Genomic DNA, 16,299 nt, shown 5'->3' with positions numbered 1-16,299 from the left:
AACCCCCACCACCCCCCATCACCTCCCCCCAGCAGTCCTGGTCCACCCCCCCCCCCCACCCCCCTCCACCAACCCCCTCAGCAGCCCGATTGCCCCCAGTTGCTGGCCTCCCTCCTGCTGTCACTGATCCCAGTGCAGAGTGGTAGCAGGACCTCTCACCACCACTGATCATTCCCAGAGGCCCTCTCCCTTATAGGCTTCCCCTTCTGGCCCCACCCCCTTGGCATTGTCCAGTGCCTGGTGGGCCGTGCCAAGGTCCCCCGGGCATTGCCACTTTGCCCCTTGAGCAGTGCCAGAGGGCTAGGCTGGCACTGCCAAGCTAGCAATGCTCAGGGGGCACCTCCCTTACCCCTGATCTCCTAGAGGGCCTTCCTGCTGCCAGCTCCCCCGCTAGAGGGAACTATTGTATACGCTGCTGGAGTGAAACATTACTGCCGGGAGTGGGGAGGTGGGGTGGAAATGCTAGTGGGCTTGGAGACTTCAGTCCTGGGTCCACTAATGAAATGGTAATGAATATTTGAATAATTTATTCAGTTCCATGCTGATTTCTGGTGAGATCTGGCAGTCAAGGATGTGCAGAGGCTGTGGCACCCAGCGGGAAGCCCCATATGTGGCCTCCACTTGAGTCTCCTGGCTCGAGCATCCCAGCAGCATGAGAGAAATGCCTCCAATGTGTTTCTACAACCTTATAAAATGTCAATCAGACAGATCATTAACAGTATCAATAGCAGAAACTTCAAACACTTCATAACTCTTAATTTTGTGCATTTTGTCCTATACATCTCCGGATAATCCCTTTCTAACTCTGGAAATTTGTAATTGGGGAATTAGTGTGTCATTCACGCTGTGGCATAGTACAATGGTACAAATTTATACTTGTGTGGTTTTTGTTGCTTTATAGACTGCATTTCAGAAATCAGTTCATGTCTTTTAAAATACAACAGGAAATGGATGGGCAAGACTGTTCCTTCTATCTAGCCTAAGCTGCCTGGGTATCCTAATTTGTCCTTGCCTGTCCTGTTAAATTGTCCTGACAGATGGTGTCGGAAAAGATTACTGTCCTAATTTTTAAATCATGTTAATCAATTTATTTTAAAGATTCTGCAATTTGCGCATGGAAGCATTAATCAGGACCTGAATTTTATCACCAGCTATGGAACTTTTGCATTAAACTTAAACTATTGTGGATTTTAATTTTGGTGATTGAGTGGTATTCATAATATCCAATTAAATGACTGGGGATATAATGAGGTAGCATTAAACACTGTTTATAGTGAGATTTGTAATGGCTTCAAATAATCCATCCAAAGTCATCCACTTTAATATTGAAACTACCTTGGATGACTTTGTGAACTAAGTACAAATAACAAGCCAAGTTCAAGCTTATAAATTACTGACATCAAAAACTCTATTAATGTAAAGACTACTCAAAAATAACATTCATACCGTTCTTTGACTTATCATAATTGTAATTGTTGTATTAAATTTAAAGAGTGGACCACCTTCATGATATTAGAATGTAAAAGAATGAAGAATAAGTGGCCCATTGAAGCCGTTAACTTGTATCATCATATTAACAAGGAGTGAGTTTACACAACAATTATTTGGTAATACTAATTAATCTGTTACAACATAACTGATTCAGCCTTAGAGTGGTGAATAATGGTGTATTAGCAACAAAGAATGTTGTGTTTTAACATGGTTGGCTTATTGACGTAAATAATTTAACAATTCGACAAAATTGCCTATCGAATTTGTAAATTCACTATAAATAAGTTCAATAAAACATAAAATGAATTACAAAAGAATCTTTATTTAATAAAATTATCTTTATATTTTAATGCAAACATTAATATCATTAAGTACATTTTTGTCCCATTACTATGAAGTAGCTTATTTACATCAATCAGGAAAAAGTTTACCAGTGACAGGCTGTCATGCAAGCACTGCATATATTTTGTAAACAGTAAATTGCTCCAGTTCACTGCTTGGAGAACAAGTAAAGTACATTCGAACACAAGACAGTAGTCACCTGATATACACAAGCAATCTGTAGGTGCACGTTGAATATCAAAGCACAGTATTAATTTATTAATACGCTGTGCAGGTCCACATTTGAACTCACGTTGAACACATTCTTACAGTTCGGAATAAAAAGAGCTCACAGGAAACCCAGAGAATGATATTCACAAACACAATTTGAAACAAGCCAACTGCACCACAGCCAGACAGAACAACAGAGAGACTCAAACCTCCCTGACCATTCCATGGCATCTCCTTGGGATTTGGAGATCAATTCAGCCGTGTCCTGCTCATAATCAAACACAAAAAAAATCACCAAGGATGTAGCCATGAATTTGACTGAGCCTCAAAGCTCCCCTACTTTCCCAGGTTATGGTTGACAAAGGTTGTATCAATGGAACAGAATTACATTTGCAATCAATCAAAATTGCCCAGATAATAGTGACAAGTGTGCTTATTTGCACTTTGTCATTGTAGATTTGTATAAACATCTGGGTCATAATTGTGTATGATATTAGTAACAATTAACACATTTGTGTGTTGACTCTGTCAATTTCTACTAATATTAGTTTCAATCTATTTCTACTAATATTAGTTTCAGTGAACTTCCTGAAGTGACAAAATAAATTGAAAAAGTAATTCCTTGGATTGAATAGCATGCTGAAGTCTAATCAAGGATTATGTTCCAATTGTTTATATATAATAGATATCTGGAAGTAAGTTACAGGTGTCATCCAATTGAGGCATTTGGAAGGTTAATATATAGCAAAAAGGGAACTAAAGGCTGGAGAACAACCAAGGATTTGGGGTGGTTTACAATATAACAGATAACAGAGAGTGAGTTATAGACCGGCATCTATTTGGAGTTTGAGTAATGATCTGACCCACACGATATTGAGCAGTTTAGAACTGCCATCGAAACCCTTAGTTACAAATTTTAAATTAATAGATTGTTTGTAGTGTTGCTCATAAGTGATCCATGACCTAAATATTTACCACAGTCCTGCTTCGGGAATCAACATTCACCTATACCATAATACAGTCAATTTGCTGCCGCAATATATCACATCACCAACTCAAAGTAAGACACACCTTACTGACAATGAATGATACAGGCTTCACAACTATGTAGTATAATTAACAGAATTTGTTTAATCTGATTGTTTTATCCCTATCTTCCACCATCATTCTTGCCATTTTTTCTTACAATCTTATAGATTTGTTTATATCCCCCTTCTTCACTAAAATCTTTTCTCTTGGGTTTTTTTTATATGATTAGCAGAGACTTAATCTTTGCTTCTTTGTTGAATTTCTAATTCTTGCTAAAACTATTATTGGCAAGATACTGAATTAGGAAGGTTTTTAAAATTTGGTGAGATCTCCAGTGAGTTGTGCCTGAACAAATATAAAGATAATCATTGCCTATCAGGCCCAGATAGCTGTCGATCTCTAGCCAGCCAACATCTGAAGTTGGCATCAGAGTAATCACCAAATATCCACCTCAACCTGTGGGGTAACTAAAATAATGGTTTTGCCAGCATTTTTATTTAGTGGTTTCAACCACATTATACCAGTAAATTTTATTTTTGACAGTTCTTACCACCAGTATGTTTCAGTTGTTTGAATATTTTCTGCCTGGTTCCTCATGGCACATTCCAGGTACTTTAGTGCCACTGGGATAGAATGAAAACTGTGATGCTGTCCTGTCTCAAATAAAATTTGACTCTAGGTTCAAACTCTATTGCCCTGTTCAAACAGTTCATTGAAACAGTCAGAAGCTACCAAATACAGCTCAAATTCTGTACCCTTGCCACCAATTCTGTCCCCTCTGTCAACACTACTTCTGTTTGAACCATTGTTTACACCTTTACATCTTATTTAGTCCCAAGCTGTGCATATCCTTTCCATCACAAAGACTATTTCCACCTCTGTGCCTGTCTCTACCTGTGCCTCATCATTTGCTGCTGAAATTCATATTCAAGCCCTTGTCACCTCTGAAACTGACGATGTGAATTCTCTCCTTAATGGTTTCTGAACTCCTCTTCTGTCAATTTCAGCTCATCCAAAATTCCGATGCCCATATTCTACCTCGTAGCAAGTCTTACTCGCCCATCACTCCTGTCCTTGTGGATTCGTGTTGGGTCAGTCCCGCAACATCTCCAATTTAAGCTTCCCTACCTTGTGATTAAGTCCTTTTACAACCCGTCCCCTCCCAAACCTCCATAACTTTTAACTTCCTCTAGCCCTTCAACCTCATCAGCTCTCTCCATTCCTCTGGCTCTGGCCTCCTGCACATGCACACTTCTGTTCACTACACTGTAGTTGCTGTGCCTTCAAGCCTCTAGATTCCACACTGGAATTTTACAATCCTCTGCCTCTCCACATTCAAGATCCTTGTTAAATCCTGTGTTTTTAACCAAGCTTTCAGTCCTCCCTTTAAATTGCTTCTTCCTTGTTTCAGCATTGATTTTGTGTCTCATTACACCTCAGAATTGCCTTGGGTCTTTTTTTTCTATGTTAAAGATGCCACAGAAATGGAAATTGTTATGGAGCACTCTGTTTCTGTGGAACTATAATATCCAATGTGAATCCCTGACTGCCATCTCTCACTGTTACATATTCTGAGAACTAGCATTCTAGCTCCCAAGCCCCAGGTGAAATTTACAGCTCAAAATGGCAGACAGAAGGGCAGGCTTTTATGGTAGAACCTTCTTAGAGGCTTACCATTAAATAATTCATTTTATGGGTGAGGCTGTTGAGTTCCCATAAAATCGATGTAATTTTTTAGTGAGTTTGTTATTTCTCAATGTATGCATCCACCTGAGTTACAAAAGAAAATAGCAACCAAAAAGTGAAAAATTACAAATATGTTTGATAACCCGATTCATAAATGCAAGCTTTACAAATATTTGAGGATTTGATTTTTAATTTGTTGCTCGTTTTTCCTTGATACTACTTACTATATTCAATAAATTCATGTATAATAAATATGATATTTAGTGGTTTAACAGGTTAAGTACTTATTCCCTTATTGGCTGAGGTTATTCATGAAGGATCACCTTCTCAACCTTACCCTCGCCAGAGGTGTGGTGATCCTTAGGTTAAATCACCACTAGTCAGATGACCCAGTCTATGGTCATCTGGGACTATGGTCACTTTATTAATTTTTGCTTAATCTAGTTATTTGACTCAGTTTTCTTTTACCATGTAAATTTGTGATGCTCATATCTGAGGAATGACATTTATGACAGGTGAATTTTCTGAGGTCAGGTTTTCAGGCACAGCACAGTATAAATGATAAATAACCAAAATTGTTCAAGTAAATCTGCACTCCCGAGAGCAGCATATTTGCTTCTTTTGTTTTTCAATCATGTTAAAAAGAAACACAAAGTTTGTGGAAATTAGTAGCAGGGGATATGACCCACAAGATAAAGGTTATCCATGTTTTGATGAGCCCTGTTGCACACAGCAAATTCCTAAACATTCAATCAGACATGGTATTTCCCCATGAGGAGAACAGTATGACATGAGCATGCATCAGTAGCAGTCTTAGAGCAACTACCGTGTCATTTTCTGGGCTGGGAATGGAGATGATTAATTTTTGGGGAGAGGTGTAGTACTGTGTATGACCTTTGACTGATCTAAAGCTGCACACATTTCAACATTCAGATGTTGTGTTTGTTTGTCAGAAAATAGCCTATTTCTGAGTGAGGACTCATTGCTACTAAAATGGCTCCATCTACCTGTAGTTAAGTGACAGTCTGGCTGAATTGGTAGCGATTCTCCCTCTAAATAAGAAGATTGTGGGCTCAAGCCCTGCTCCAGGACTTGAGCGCCCAACCTATGCTGAATCATTACTGCACTGAACTGTAGAACTATAGAAAATTTATGGTGTAGGAAAAGGCCATTCAGCCCATTGTATCCATGCCAGATGAAAAAAAAACTAGCCTCTCATTTTTATCCCACTTTCCGCTGGTCTGTAGCCTTTTAGGTTGCAGCACTCATGTAGGTCCAGATACCTCAAATGGGTCGAGTGTTTCAACTTAAGCAGATCCCACCACCTCCTAGATGAAAATGTTTTTCCTCATGTCCTCTCTAATCCTTCTACCAGTCACCTTAAATCTATGCCCCCTGGTAATTTCCACCTCAGCTAGGAGAAACAAGTCTTTCCTGTCTACTCTATCTAAGCCCCTCAGAATTTAGTACACCTCAATTAGGTCACCTCTTAGCCTCCTTTGTTTTAAGGAAAACAAAGTCTATCCAATCTCTCTTCAGAGCTGCAATTTTCAAACCGTGACAACATTCTTATCAATATCCTCCAGAACAATTATGCCCTTCCTGTAATCTGACAACCAGAACTGCACACAAAATTCCAGCTGTGGCCTAACTAACGATTTATGCATTTATAATATTAAATTCCTGCTTTTGTATTCAATACCTCACCCAATAAAGTATTCCATATGCTTTCCTGACCAGCTTATCCACCTGTCCTGTCACTTTCAAGGACCTGTGAACATGCACTCCAAGGCCTCCCACTTCCTCAACTCCTTCCCGTTTATTGAGTATTCAGTTGATTGGTTTGCCCTTCCCAAATGCATTACCACACACTTTTCCAAACTGAATTTCATTTGTCACTTCCCTGTCTACTCAACCAGATCATTGATGTCATTCTAGAGAGGACAGCTATCCTCTTCACTATCAAGTACACTGCAAACTCCCCAATCATGCCTCCCATACTTAAATCTATACCATTAATATATACAACAAACAACAAGGGCGCCAACACTGAGCCCTCTGGAATACCACTGGAAACTGTTCACAAACTATCCATCAACAATTCCCCTTTGATTCCTGTCTCTGAGCCAATTTTGCATCCAGCCTGCCACCTTTCCCTGTATCCTATGGGATCTCACTTTTCTGACCAGTCTACCATGTGCCATGCAGTGGAGTGAGTGTCACATCAAGGCTATTGCCAACTTTCAAATGAAACATTAAACTCCAAGTTTTAATCCATCTGTTAAACATCCCCCATGAGAATTTTCCCTAAGGTCTTCCAGGTAGATATCTCCAGAACGTCTAGAGAAACAGCTAAAATTGCCAGTTGTGCTTGCTCACTGAAGTTACAACAGCAGATTAGGAAGACAGTGGAAATTCAGGGCCTCCATTTTATTTTGAGCAAGGGCAGGAAATTCTTCTGGTATTCTGGCCATCATTTCAACCTCTACCATTCATTGCTTATCTTACTGTATATATTACAACAATAATTACACTTTGATTGTTGTTCAAGTGCTTTAAGATATTTCTAAGGCATCTCTTGATTTCTACTCATACAGGCAACTTCTCGTGCAAAAGCCTGCCTTTACCAGCCCAAATTAACCACGAACTATTGTTCGCAATATTTCCAAATTAATTAAATGTTATTTTAATGCAGCTACCATAATACCATTCGAAGTACATATATTAAGGTGTACATGCAGGACATGTTCAAAGCTCAATGCTGAAATCTAATCAGCTTCTGCTGTCATTGAGCCTTTATTATTTTATAAAGTTCCCAATGTTCTTGAAACTGCCCATTTCTCAGTCCTGAATCAGTTTCACTGTTCTTACTTCTCATCGTCCCAGTGGAAGAAACATAGAAAATAGGTACAGGAATAGGCCATTCGGCCTATCGAGCCTGCACCACCATTCAATATGATCGTAGAACCATAGAAAAAATTACAGCTCAGAAACAGCCTTTTGGCCCTTCTTGTCTGTGCCGAACCATTTTTTTGCCTAGTCCCACTGACCTGCACTTGAACCATATCCCTCCACACCCCTCTCATCCATGAACCCGTCCAAGTTTTTCTTAAATGTTAAAAGTGACCTCGCATTTACCACTTTATCCGGCAGCTCATTTCACACTGCCACCACTTTCTGCGTGAAGAAGCCCCCCTTAATAGTCCCTTTAAACTTTTCTCCTTTCACCCTTAACCCATGCCCTCTGGTTTTTTTTCTCCCCTAGCTTCAGTGGAAAAAGCCTGCTTGTATTCACTATCTATACCCATCAAAATCTTACACACCTCTATCCAATCTCCCCTCATTCTTCTATGCTCCAGGGAATAAAGTCCTAACCTATTCAATCTCTCTCTGTAACTCAGCTTCTCAAGTCCTGGCAACATCCTTGTGAACCTTCTCTGCACTCTTTCAACCTTATTTACATCCTTTCAGTTCATGGCTAATCACGCACTCTCTGTATCGCACTCCACCTTTCTCTCCATACCCTTTGATCCCTTTAGGTGCAAGGGCCATGTCCAGCTCCTTCTTGAACATATCTAACAAACTGGCCCCAACAGCTTTCTGCGGTAGAGAATTCCACAGGTTCACAACTCTCTGAATGAAGAAGTTCTTCCTCATCTCAGTCCTGAATGGTTTACCTCTTATTCTTAGACTGTGACCCCTTTTACAGACATAAGCTAACTCTGGAAGAGTTAGATTATGTCCTTAAAAGGGTCTACCCTAACCTCATTTCTTAGAGTAAATATCTTGACGATTATCATTGGTTATATATTGCTTTCACTCATGCAGTAGGATTAGTTAGAGTTTTATGATCCTTAGTGAGAGACTGAAAGCGTTATTGGTTCAAGCAGAGATAGAGGGTTGGATTTTACAGCCTTGTTTGAACCAAGACCAAAAAATCCTGTCTTGCCCGCTTCGATTCCCGTGGTGGGTGGGTGGTCGAATTCTGGCAAGAGAGTGAATGAAGGTGGCAACTGATGAGTGAATTCAAAGAATTTGTGGATCAGGGTGGAGATGGTTAGGCAACCTTATTGGGCAAGTATACATCACATTTAATTTGTACAATTGTATATATATAAAAACAGAGGATGGCTGTACTTGTAGCATACTTGTGAAACTTGCTACCAGAAATATTGGAAGTTTAAAAATTCAAACGTTTCTAACTTCTGGAAAATTTGTTGGAATTTTCTTGAAGTATGGCCCTCAGTAAGTTTAAATCAAGAACACCCTTACGAAACCATCACCTTAGCATCAGGAATTGGTTTTCAGACCCAATCTCAATATTGGTTTCACAACAACAAATGTCTTATACATTTACTGACTCACCAACCAGGAATAACCAAGTCATAATATTAACAACAAGGAGTGACCCACTATGACAACTAAGTGTCAGGATGTTGCCCATTGTGATATTGATGTCATACACACCAGGAAATGGCACTTTAGAAAATCATTGGTATACCAATTAGAGTTTCATATTATGACATCACCTCCTTAGCAGTAAACCTGATACAAGACTGGCTCTTTGAAGTTTAGTGGATAACCATGGTATTGCATTCATACACGTTAACATACATAAATTTTTTGTGACTTTCTCAGTATATAACTGAGTTTTCTATAAAGCGGTGCAGCCTGAAACTTTTTTTATTGTTTGAAAGTTACAGGTATATTAAGCGGTCCCATTGCGTGGTACGGTGCTACAAACAAACCTTGCTAATGCAAACTGGTCTTTCTAATGAGTTTTTTTTGTGAGGATGACAAGGACTTCCTGCTTCATAGTCACGTTGAGATTATTTCTTGTTTAGTTTGATTTTCCGTGCAATGAGAAAATCAAGTCCTTGTGCACTAGCTTGTCCACACTTGGCATCACAGCAACAGATGATAAATTTTCTATCATCTATGCAAGAATTTTGATTAATTGAAAATGAAACTGTGTGGCAACTGGAAAAGATTGTTTAGACTAGCTCATTGAAGTTTAAGGGGGTATGCATGATAGTTTTCAATTCATTTGTTAACAAATGTATCGCCTGTTGAAAATATTTCCATTATCAGTGAATGGGGGTTAATTCACGGGGGACGGAATGTACAGGAGCAGTTTGCATTAATAAAGCTTGTCTGTGTGATGGCTGGGTGAATGGCAAGGTATGAAAGGTAGGCCCTCCCCATACATTCTACATTAGATTCTATTTCTAGTTTCCATTCCTTTATGGGCACCTTTTGGTTTGGAATCACAAGATCACAAGTCTGCTGGGGTGAGGCAGGGGTTGTTTCCCTTTTATATATATTATATTATATTTATATTTATATATATATATATATGTATGAGCAGCACACTACATTTGTTTTCCACCTTATACTCACGCCGTTTTTAGCCAGCAGAATGAGTGTATATTAGTAATGATCACAATGCTGTCTGCTTTCTGCGAGGCCATTTTTGGTCTGGTTGCTCTTCCAACAAATTCACTCTAGGTGCTCCTGGTTGAGCTGCTTGAGCAATGCGTCCTCCCCACCATTTCTTGACCCCACTCTTGCTGGCTGGACTCTTGTAGCCCTCGTCCCATCGTCTCAATCGGTAAGAAGCAGGAAGCAAGGGCTGCCAATAAGCAGCATCCACTGTACACTGAAAGCGTCAAGTAGATTGAGGATTCCAGCATAACCTGATTGGGCAAAACAGATTCTGTAAAATAATTTCTTCACTGCCCTTTAAACAAGGTTACTACAATTTTACAAAATGTTCTGAAAGGTGCTTTAATAATTTATCCTTGGTCCTTATTTCCTTGTGCACACAGCACCTGCAGCCGAAAGCACAAACTGCTTGCAGCCTCTGCCAACTCACTGTGAAGTCAGGCTCCAGGTTGTGTACATGTGCAGTCACAGGTGTATTACCATATTTCCTTCAATCTCTCTTTTTTCATTCTTTCATGGGATGTGGGCATTGCTGGCCAGACCAGCATTTATTACCCATCCCTAACTGCCCTTCAGAAGGTGGCAGTGAGCTGCCTTCCTGAATGACTGCAATCCTTATGTTGTAGATGTAAACAAAAACCCTGGAAAAAACCCTGAAAACATGTACCAACCAACTCAAGAATAGCTTCTTCCCTGTTGCCATCAGACCCTTGAATGGTCCTATCGCATATTAAGCTGATTTTTCTATTTATTTATTAATGTCATAAGTAGGTTTACATTAACACTGCAATGAAGTTACTGTGAAAATCCCCTAGTTGCCACACTCAAGTGCCTGTTTGTGTACAGTGAGGGAGAATTTAGCATGGCCAGTTTCTGATCAATAGTAACTCCCAGGAAGTTGACAGTGGGGGAATCAGTGATGGTAATGCCAGTGAATGTGCTGGGGAGATGGTTAGATCCTCTCTTGTTGGGGGTGGTGATTGCTTGGCACTTGTGTGGTACAAATGTAACATATACATATATATGAGATACGAGCAAGGAGCAGGAATAGGCCATTCAGCCTCTGGAGCCTGCTCTGCCATTTAATAAGATCATGGCTAATAGTTATGGCAAATCTGTATCCCATCCATTGCAGATAACCTATTATCCCTGGCTTATCATGAATCTATCCACATGTGCTTTAAAAGTATTCAAAAATTCTGCTTCCACTACATTCTCAGGAAGACAGTTCCAAAGAGTCCCTGCCATATGAGAGAGAGATAGTTTGCCTTATCTCCATTTTAAATGGACAACCCCTAACTTTGAATCAGCGACCCTTTCTTCTAGATTCTCCCACAAGAGGAAACATCCTCTCCACGTTCACCTTTGTAGAGACTTCTGGACATAAAAATCCTATCAGCCAAGCCTGAATGTTGCCCAGGTCTTGTTGCACATGATCATGGATTGTTTCAGTATCTGAGGAGTCAGGAATGGTGCTGAATATCGTGCAAGCTTCAGCAAACATCCTCACTTCTGATCTCACAGTGGAAGGGAAGACATTGATGAAACAGCTGAAGATAGTTGATCCATGGGCATGACTCTGAGGAACTCTTGTAGTGATGCCCTACGACTGAGATGATTGACTTGCAACAACCACAAGCCTTGGCAGTATCCACATGTAGTGAAAGATTCTTGATAAACAAGAGGGGTGGAAGGCTATAGGAGCAAATTCATGTGGAGATGAGATTATAATCAGATCAGCCATGATCTTATTGAAGGGCGGAGCAGGCTTGAAGGGCCGATTGGCCTACTCTTACTCCTAATTTGTAATTTCATGGAGGGAACGCAATGGGCAACTAACCCTGCCTTCCCATTCCATTTTATGGATCTCACCACCTCCCAGTTCGTTCTGAAAGGACAAGTAAAACCCAGCCCACTGAGTGCTCGGTGGATAGATTGAATTATGAACTATTGAGAAAGGTAGGGCTTGTTTTCATCCTACCTGTGCAATGAAAGGAGTGATGAGAGCTCCCACTCGGGCCATCCCACTGCACGTCCCTAATCCCAATGCCCGGGTGGCAGTTGGGTAAACCTGGAAGAAATAAAGCCAGAGAGAAATAAAGTGAAGGATGATACTTGCACCAGAATTCTACCGCTCTGCCTGCCACAGAATCGGAGCAGGCAAGAGGCAGACAATGGAAATGTCCACTGATTTCAGGCGGGATTTTCCGGTCTCGGGTGGAGCGGGATCATAAAATCCCGCCCTGGGTGTTGTTCTAAAACAATTTTGTATTGCTGCTTTGCTGCTAAAGCCTCTACAAAAGAGAAACAAAACAGTGGCACGATGGCCCAGTGATTAGCACTGCTGACTCACAGTGCAGGTACACAGGTTTAATTCTGGCTTTGGGTGACAGTCTGTGTGGAGTTTGCACGTTCTCCCCATGTTTGAGTGGGGTTCCTCCTGGAGCTCCGGTTTTCTCCCACAGTCCGAAAGATGTGTTGGTTAGGTGTATTGGTGAATGCTAAATTTCCCCTTAATGTCAGAGGGATTGGTGGGGTAAATACATGGGTAGGCATTACGGGGAGAAGACCTGGGTGGGATTATTGTCGGTGCAGACTTGATGGGCCAAATCACCTCCTTGTGCATCGTAGGGCTTCTATAATTCTACAAGTGGATCATAACCAAGACAGGAAAGGAAGAGGATTAGAATGTGAAGCCAAAAACATAGTTGAAGAGAAGGATTTTGAGAAATTTTTTTAAGGAAAAAGAAATGGCAAGGTGAAGAGAACTGAATCAGAGCTCCAGAAAGGGGGAGTAGGTGCTGGAGTGCAAGTTCCAAAGTACAAAGAGGAGCTCAATGTCAGAGAAGCAGACTTTGCATGTGCGGATTTAGGCCAAGAGGCGATGTTTAAGGGACAGTAGAGTAAGGCAACAGAGGGATTGAAAGTCAGAACAGGAATTTCGTCATCAACTCAAGGTGGAATAGGGAACCAGTGCTGCATAATGAAGATGGGTGGTGGGAATGCAGGACTCAATGCAGGTATGGATGCAAGTTATAGTGTCCTGGATGAGTTGAAGGGTTGGATGGGTTGGTCTTGGCTGGGGGCATTTAAGAGATCAATGAACAAGTAGAACCCCAAAGTGCTAATGCTATGGCCAAGAGTGAGAGACTTGACGTGGAGGTAGTGAATGATGCAGAAGTAAAACAGAGCAGTCGTAATAGAGTGAGTTTGGAGGAGAAAACTAAACTTAGTGGCTATGAAGTCATTTAACACTGATACTACAATTGTGATGTGCACATAGCAGTGCTGAATTTACAGATAAACCAAGTAAGCTACAGTGTCAGGCCTCACATTATGTAAGCCTCTAAATATGAAAAAAAGACTAAGGGCGCAATCTCATGAAACAAATTCGGTGCTGAGCAAACAAGAAAACAGAAGAGAATGGCGCTGTTTTTTTCGGTGAATTGTGAGTCACAATCTTATGGCACTCGGTGCAAACAAAGAGCCCAGATATGATTCCCGCCAGTAGGGGGTAGGTGTAGCCTAAGTTAGCCAGTGAAATCGGCTGCAGTGCGCTGGAGGATCTCCGGCCAACCACCTCCCCCCCACCCACACAACAAGGTGAGGTGAAATTGCAGCCATGGACTGGACTTTTAGCCCATTATTCAATCTTAATGTCTCACCATACCGATCAGCCGGTGAGGCAAGCCAATAAGATCATGCCTGAAATTTTAGGCATAATTGATTGAAAAACAAAGGAGACAGGGAAAAAGACTCTCTAAAACAGACACTTTTCATGACAAAAATATACTTTTATAGCAACACAATTATTTGTCAAGTGGAGTTTATAAATCTGGCCACAATGTCATCCTTTCTCCTGACAGTCACATGATCCATTTAGGTCCTTCAGTCGCTAAATGGCAGTAACTTATATGGCTTTTTTCAAGATAATAATAAATACAAAAGTGTATTTCCTTCTAAAATGTCTTCCTTTAAAATGATTCTAAAAACTAATGAAGTGTGAAAACCACACATGCTGCAGTCATAATCCATGATTCTTCAGAAAACTTAGCGCAGTGACCTCAGTGGTCCAAGTTACTCAAGAATCTCCCTTCTCTCCTTGACACCAAGTGAAATATAGGTATCTTTTTTTCATTCTACTTGTAAACATAAAGGATTGAGCTGAAAGAATTTTTACAATGTTTAATTGTCTCATATTATAGTGAAGTCTGATGAAAAGTCTGTTGGGGCACGGTGGCACAGTGGTTAGTGTTGCACTCTCACAGTGCCAGGCACCCAGGTTCAATTCCAGCTTTGTGTCACTATCTGTGTGGAGTTTGCACATGCTCCCCGTGTCTGCGTGGGATTCCCCTGGGTACGCTGGCTTCCTCCCACATTCCAAAGATGAGCATGTTAGTTTGGTTGGCCATTCTAAATTGACCCTTGTGTCAGAGGGACTGGCAGGGTAAATATGTGGGGTTACAGGAACAGGACCTGGATGGGATTGTGGTTGGTGCACACTCGGAGGGCCAAATGGCCTCCTTCTACACTATAGGGATTCTATAAAAGAACTTTTGAAATTGGATATCAAAAAAGGAAAAGGAAGCAGCAGCTCGAAGGGCGGGTAAAACGATTACCACAGGATGGCAGATATTTCACTTTAAAATAACAACTCCCAGCTTGGGTCACTGTCTGTCTGGATTTTGCACATTCTCCTTGTGTCTGTGTGGGTTTCCTCCAGATGCTTCGGTTTCCTCCCACGGTCTAAAGGAGTATGGGGGATAGATGGATTGGCCATGCCACATCACCCCTTAGTGTCCCGGAATGCGTAGGTTAGAGGGATTAGCAGGATAAATATATGGGGTTACGGGGCTAGGGCCTGGGTGGAATTGTGGCCGGTGCAGACTCGATGGGTTGAATGGCCTCCTTGTGCACTGTAGGGATTCTAAGTTTCTAAACAGGTGGGACCTTATAGTCAAGAGTTAGCCAGGCTCACTGCAACCACAAGCACCTCCTCTCCTACTAAGATAAATGGTACAGGTGTGAATGTGACCACTACTTCTGAGAAAATTACAGAGCCTGATATCTCAGTTGAAGGAAACAGATACACATAGTCCATTGATTTTCGTCTCTGGGGCATTTTGACTGAGGATGATATTTCATTCTGGGCACGGAAAGTTCTCTCAAAGTGTCAACATTGGAACGGTCCATTTAAGAAATCGAAGAGGTCATTCAAAAAACAAATTAGATATTGTCCAAAGGGCTTCTTATGGTCAACAAAAGCAAATAGTGAAAAATACAACAGTGTGTGGTATACTCTGCAACAGCCGGTTGTATTCATTGTTCTGTATTCAGATTCTTTTCAACATCATTGCCAGCACTGGCTAGTGATTGGTTCAATGATTGGAAAAACCATGTTGGAATCCAAATTCATGAGAACTCTTAGGATCATAGATAAGTTTTCCTTACATATCTGATGAGACAGTGTAGGTTAATCTTAGATTTAATCTGAAGGAGCAGCTAAATAAAGGAGCAGGAGGCTGGGGCATGTACTTGAAAGTGTGAGTGCAACTGTGTACACATTAGCAGAATGTGGACTAGATTTTAGGGCAGGCAATGAAAGATTTAGCTTGCCAAACAAGGACAACTTGCCTAGTTTGATAGAACTCACTGCTAAGTTTGATCCATTTCTTTCCATACAAAACATTATGGACGCACTGGATCTGGGAAGTTTTCATACTTGCTGAAAGAATATATATGAACTCACTCAGCTTATATAGGAAGTGGATTGTTTTGGACAAATTGGGATACTTCAGTTCATCTGTTGACTCAACACCTGCACCAGAATTCTCCCAAAAAAATTCTATGTGCTGAATTTGTCTAAAAACTGGAGTAAATCCTGCTGGAACTTTTAGCGGGTATTTCAAAATGAATCACCCACAATGTGCATCACAGAGTGCCCGAATGGGATTTGCGATTCATGGGGCCCAGTCCTGCTGGAGAGGCCAACAGCATAGTGCTGAGTGGGCCACTATCAGCACTGTGATCGGCACGTGTAGTAGTCCTGCACTGTCGGCCTCCTGATCGCTGGCCAGCCCCACAACCACGCTCATT

At 41.0% G+C, this 16,299-nt stretch overlaps 1 protein-coding gene across 1 annotated transcript in view; it reads right to left on the bottom strand.

The window, feature by feature from the left end:
- Positions 1–1,793: 1,793 nt before the first annotated feature.
- Positions 1,794–16,299, bottom strand: part of svopa (SV2 related protein a) — a 52,238-nt gene continuing 37,732 nt past the window's right edge. The window contains exons 15-16 of the mRNA XM_080208124.1: positions 12,185–12,274; positions 1,794–10,454 (exon numbers count right to left, since the gene is read on the bottom strand). Coding sequence (XP_080064250.1) covers positions 10,263–10,454; positions 12,185–12,274 — 282 coding nt within the window. The 3' untranslated portion in view covers positions 1,794–10,262. The remainder of the gene's footprint in view (positions 10,455–12,184; positions 12,275–16,299) is intronic.

Source organism: Carcharhinus amblyrhynchos, chromosome 20 (assembly GCF_965287045.1).
Source record: "Carcharhinus amblyrhynchos chromosome 20, sCarAmb.v2.hapA, whole genome shotgun sequence".
Lineage (NCBI taxonomy): Eukaryota > Metazoa > Chordata > Chondrichthyes > Carcharhiniformes > Carcharhinidae > Carcharhinus > Carcharhinus amblyrhynchos.
The sequence above is the reverse complement of the archived record's forward strand: the minus strand, read 5'-3'. Positions and strand labels throughout refer to the sequence as shown.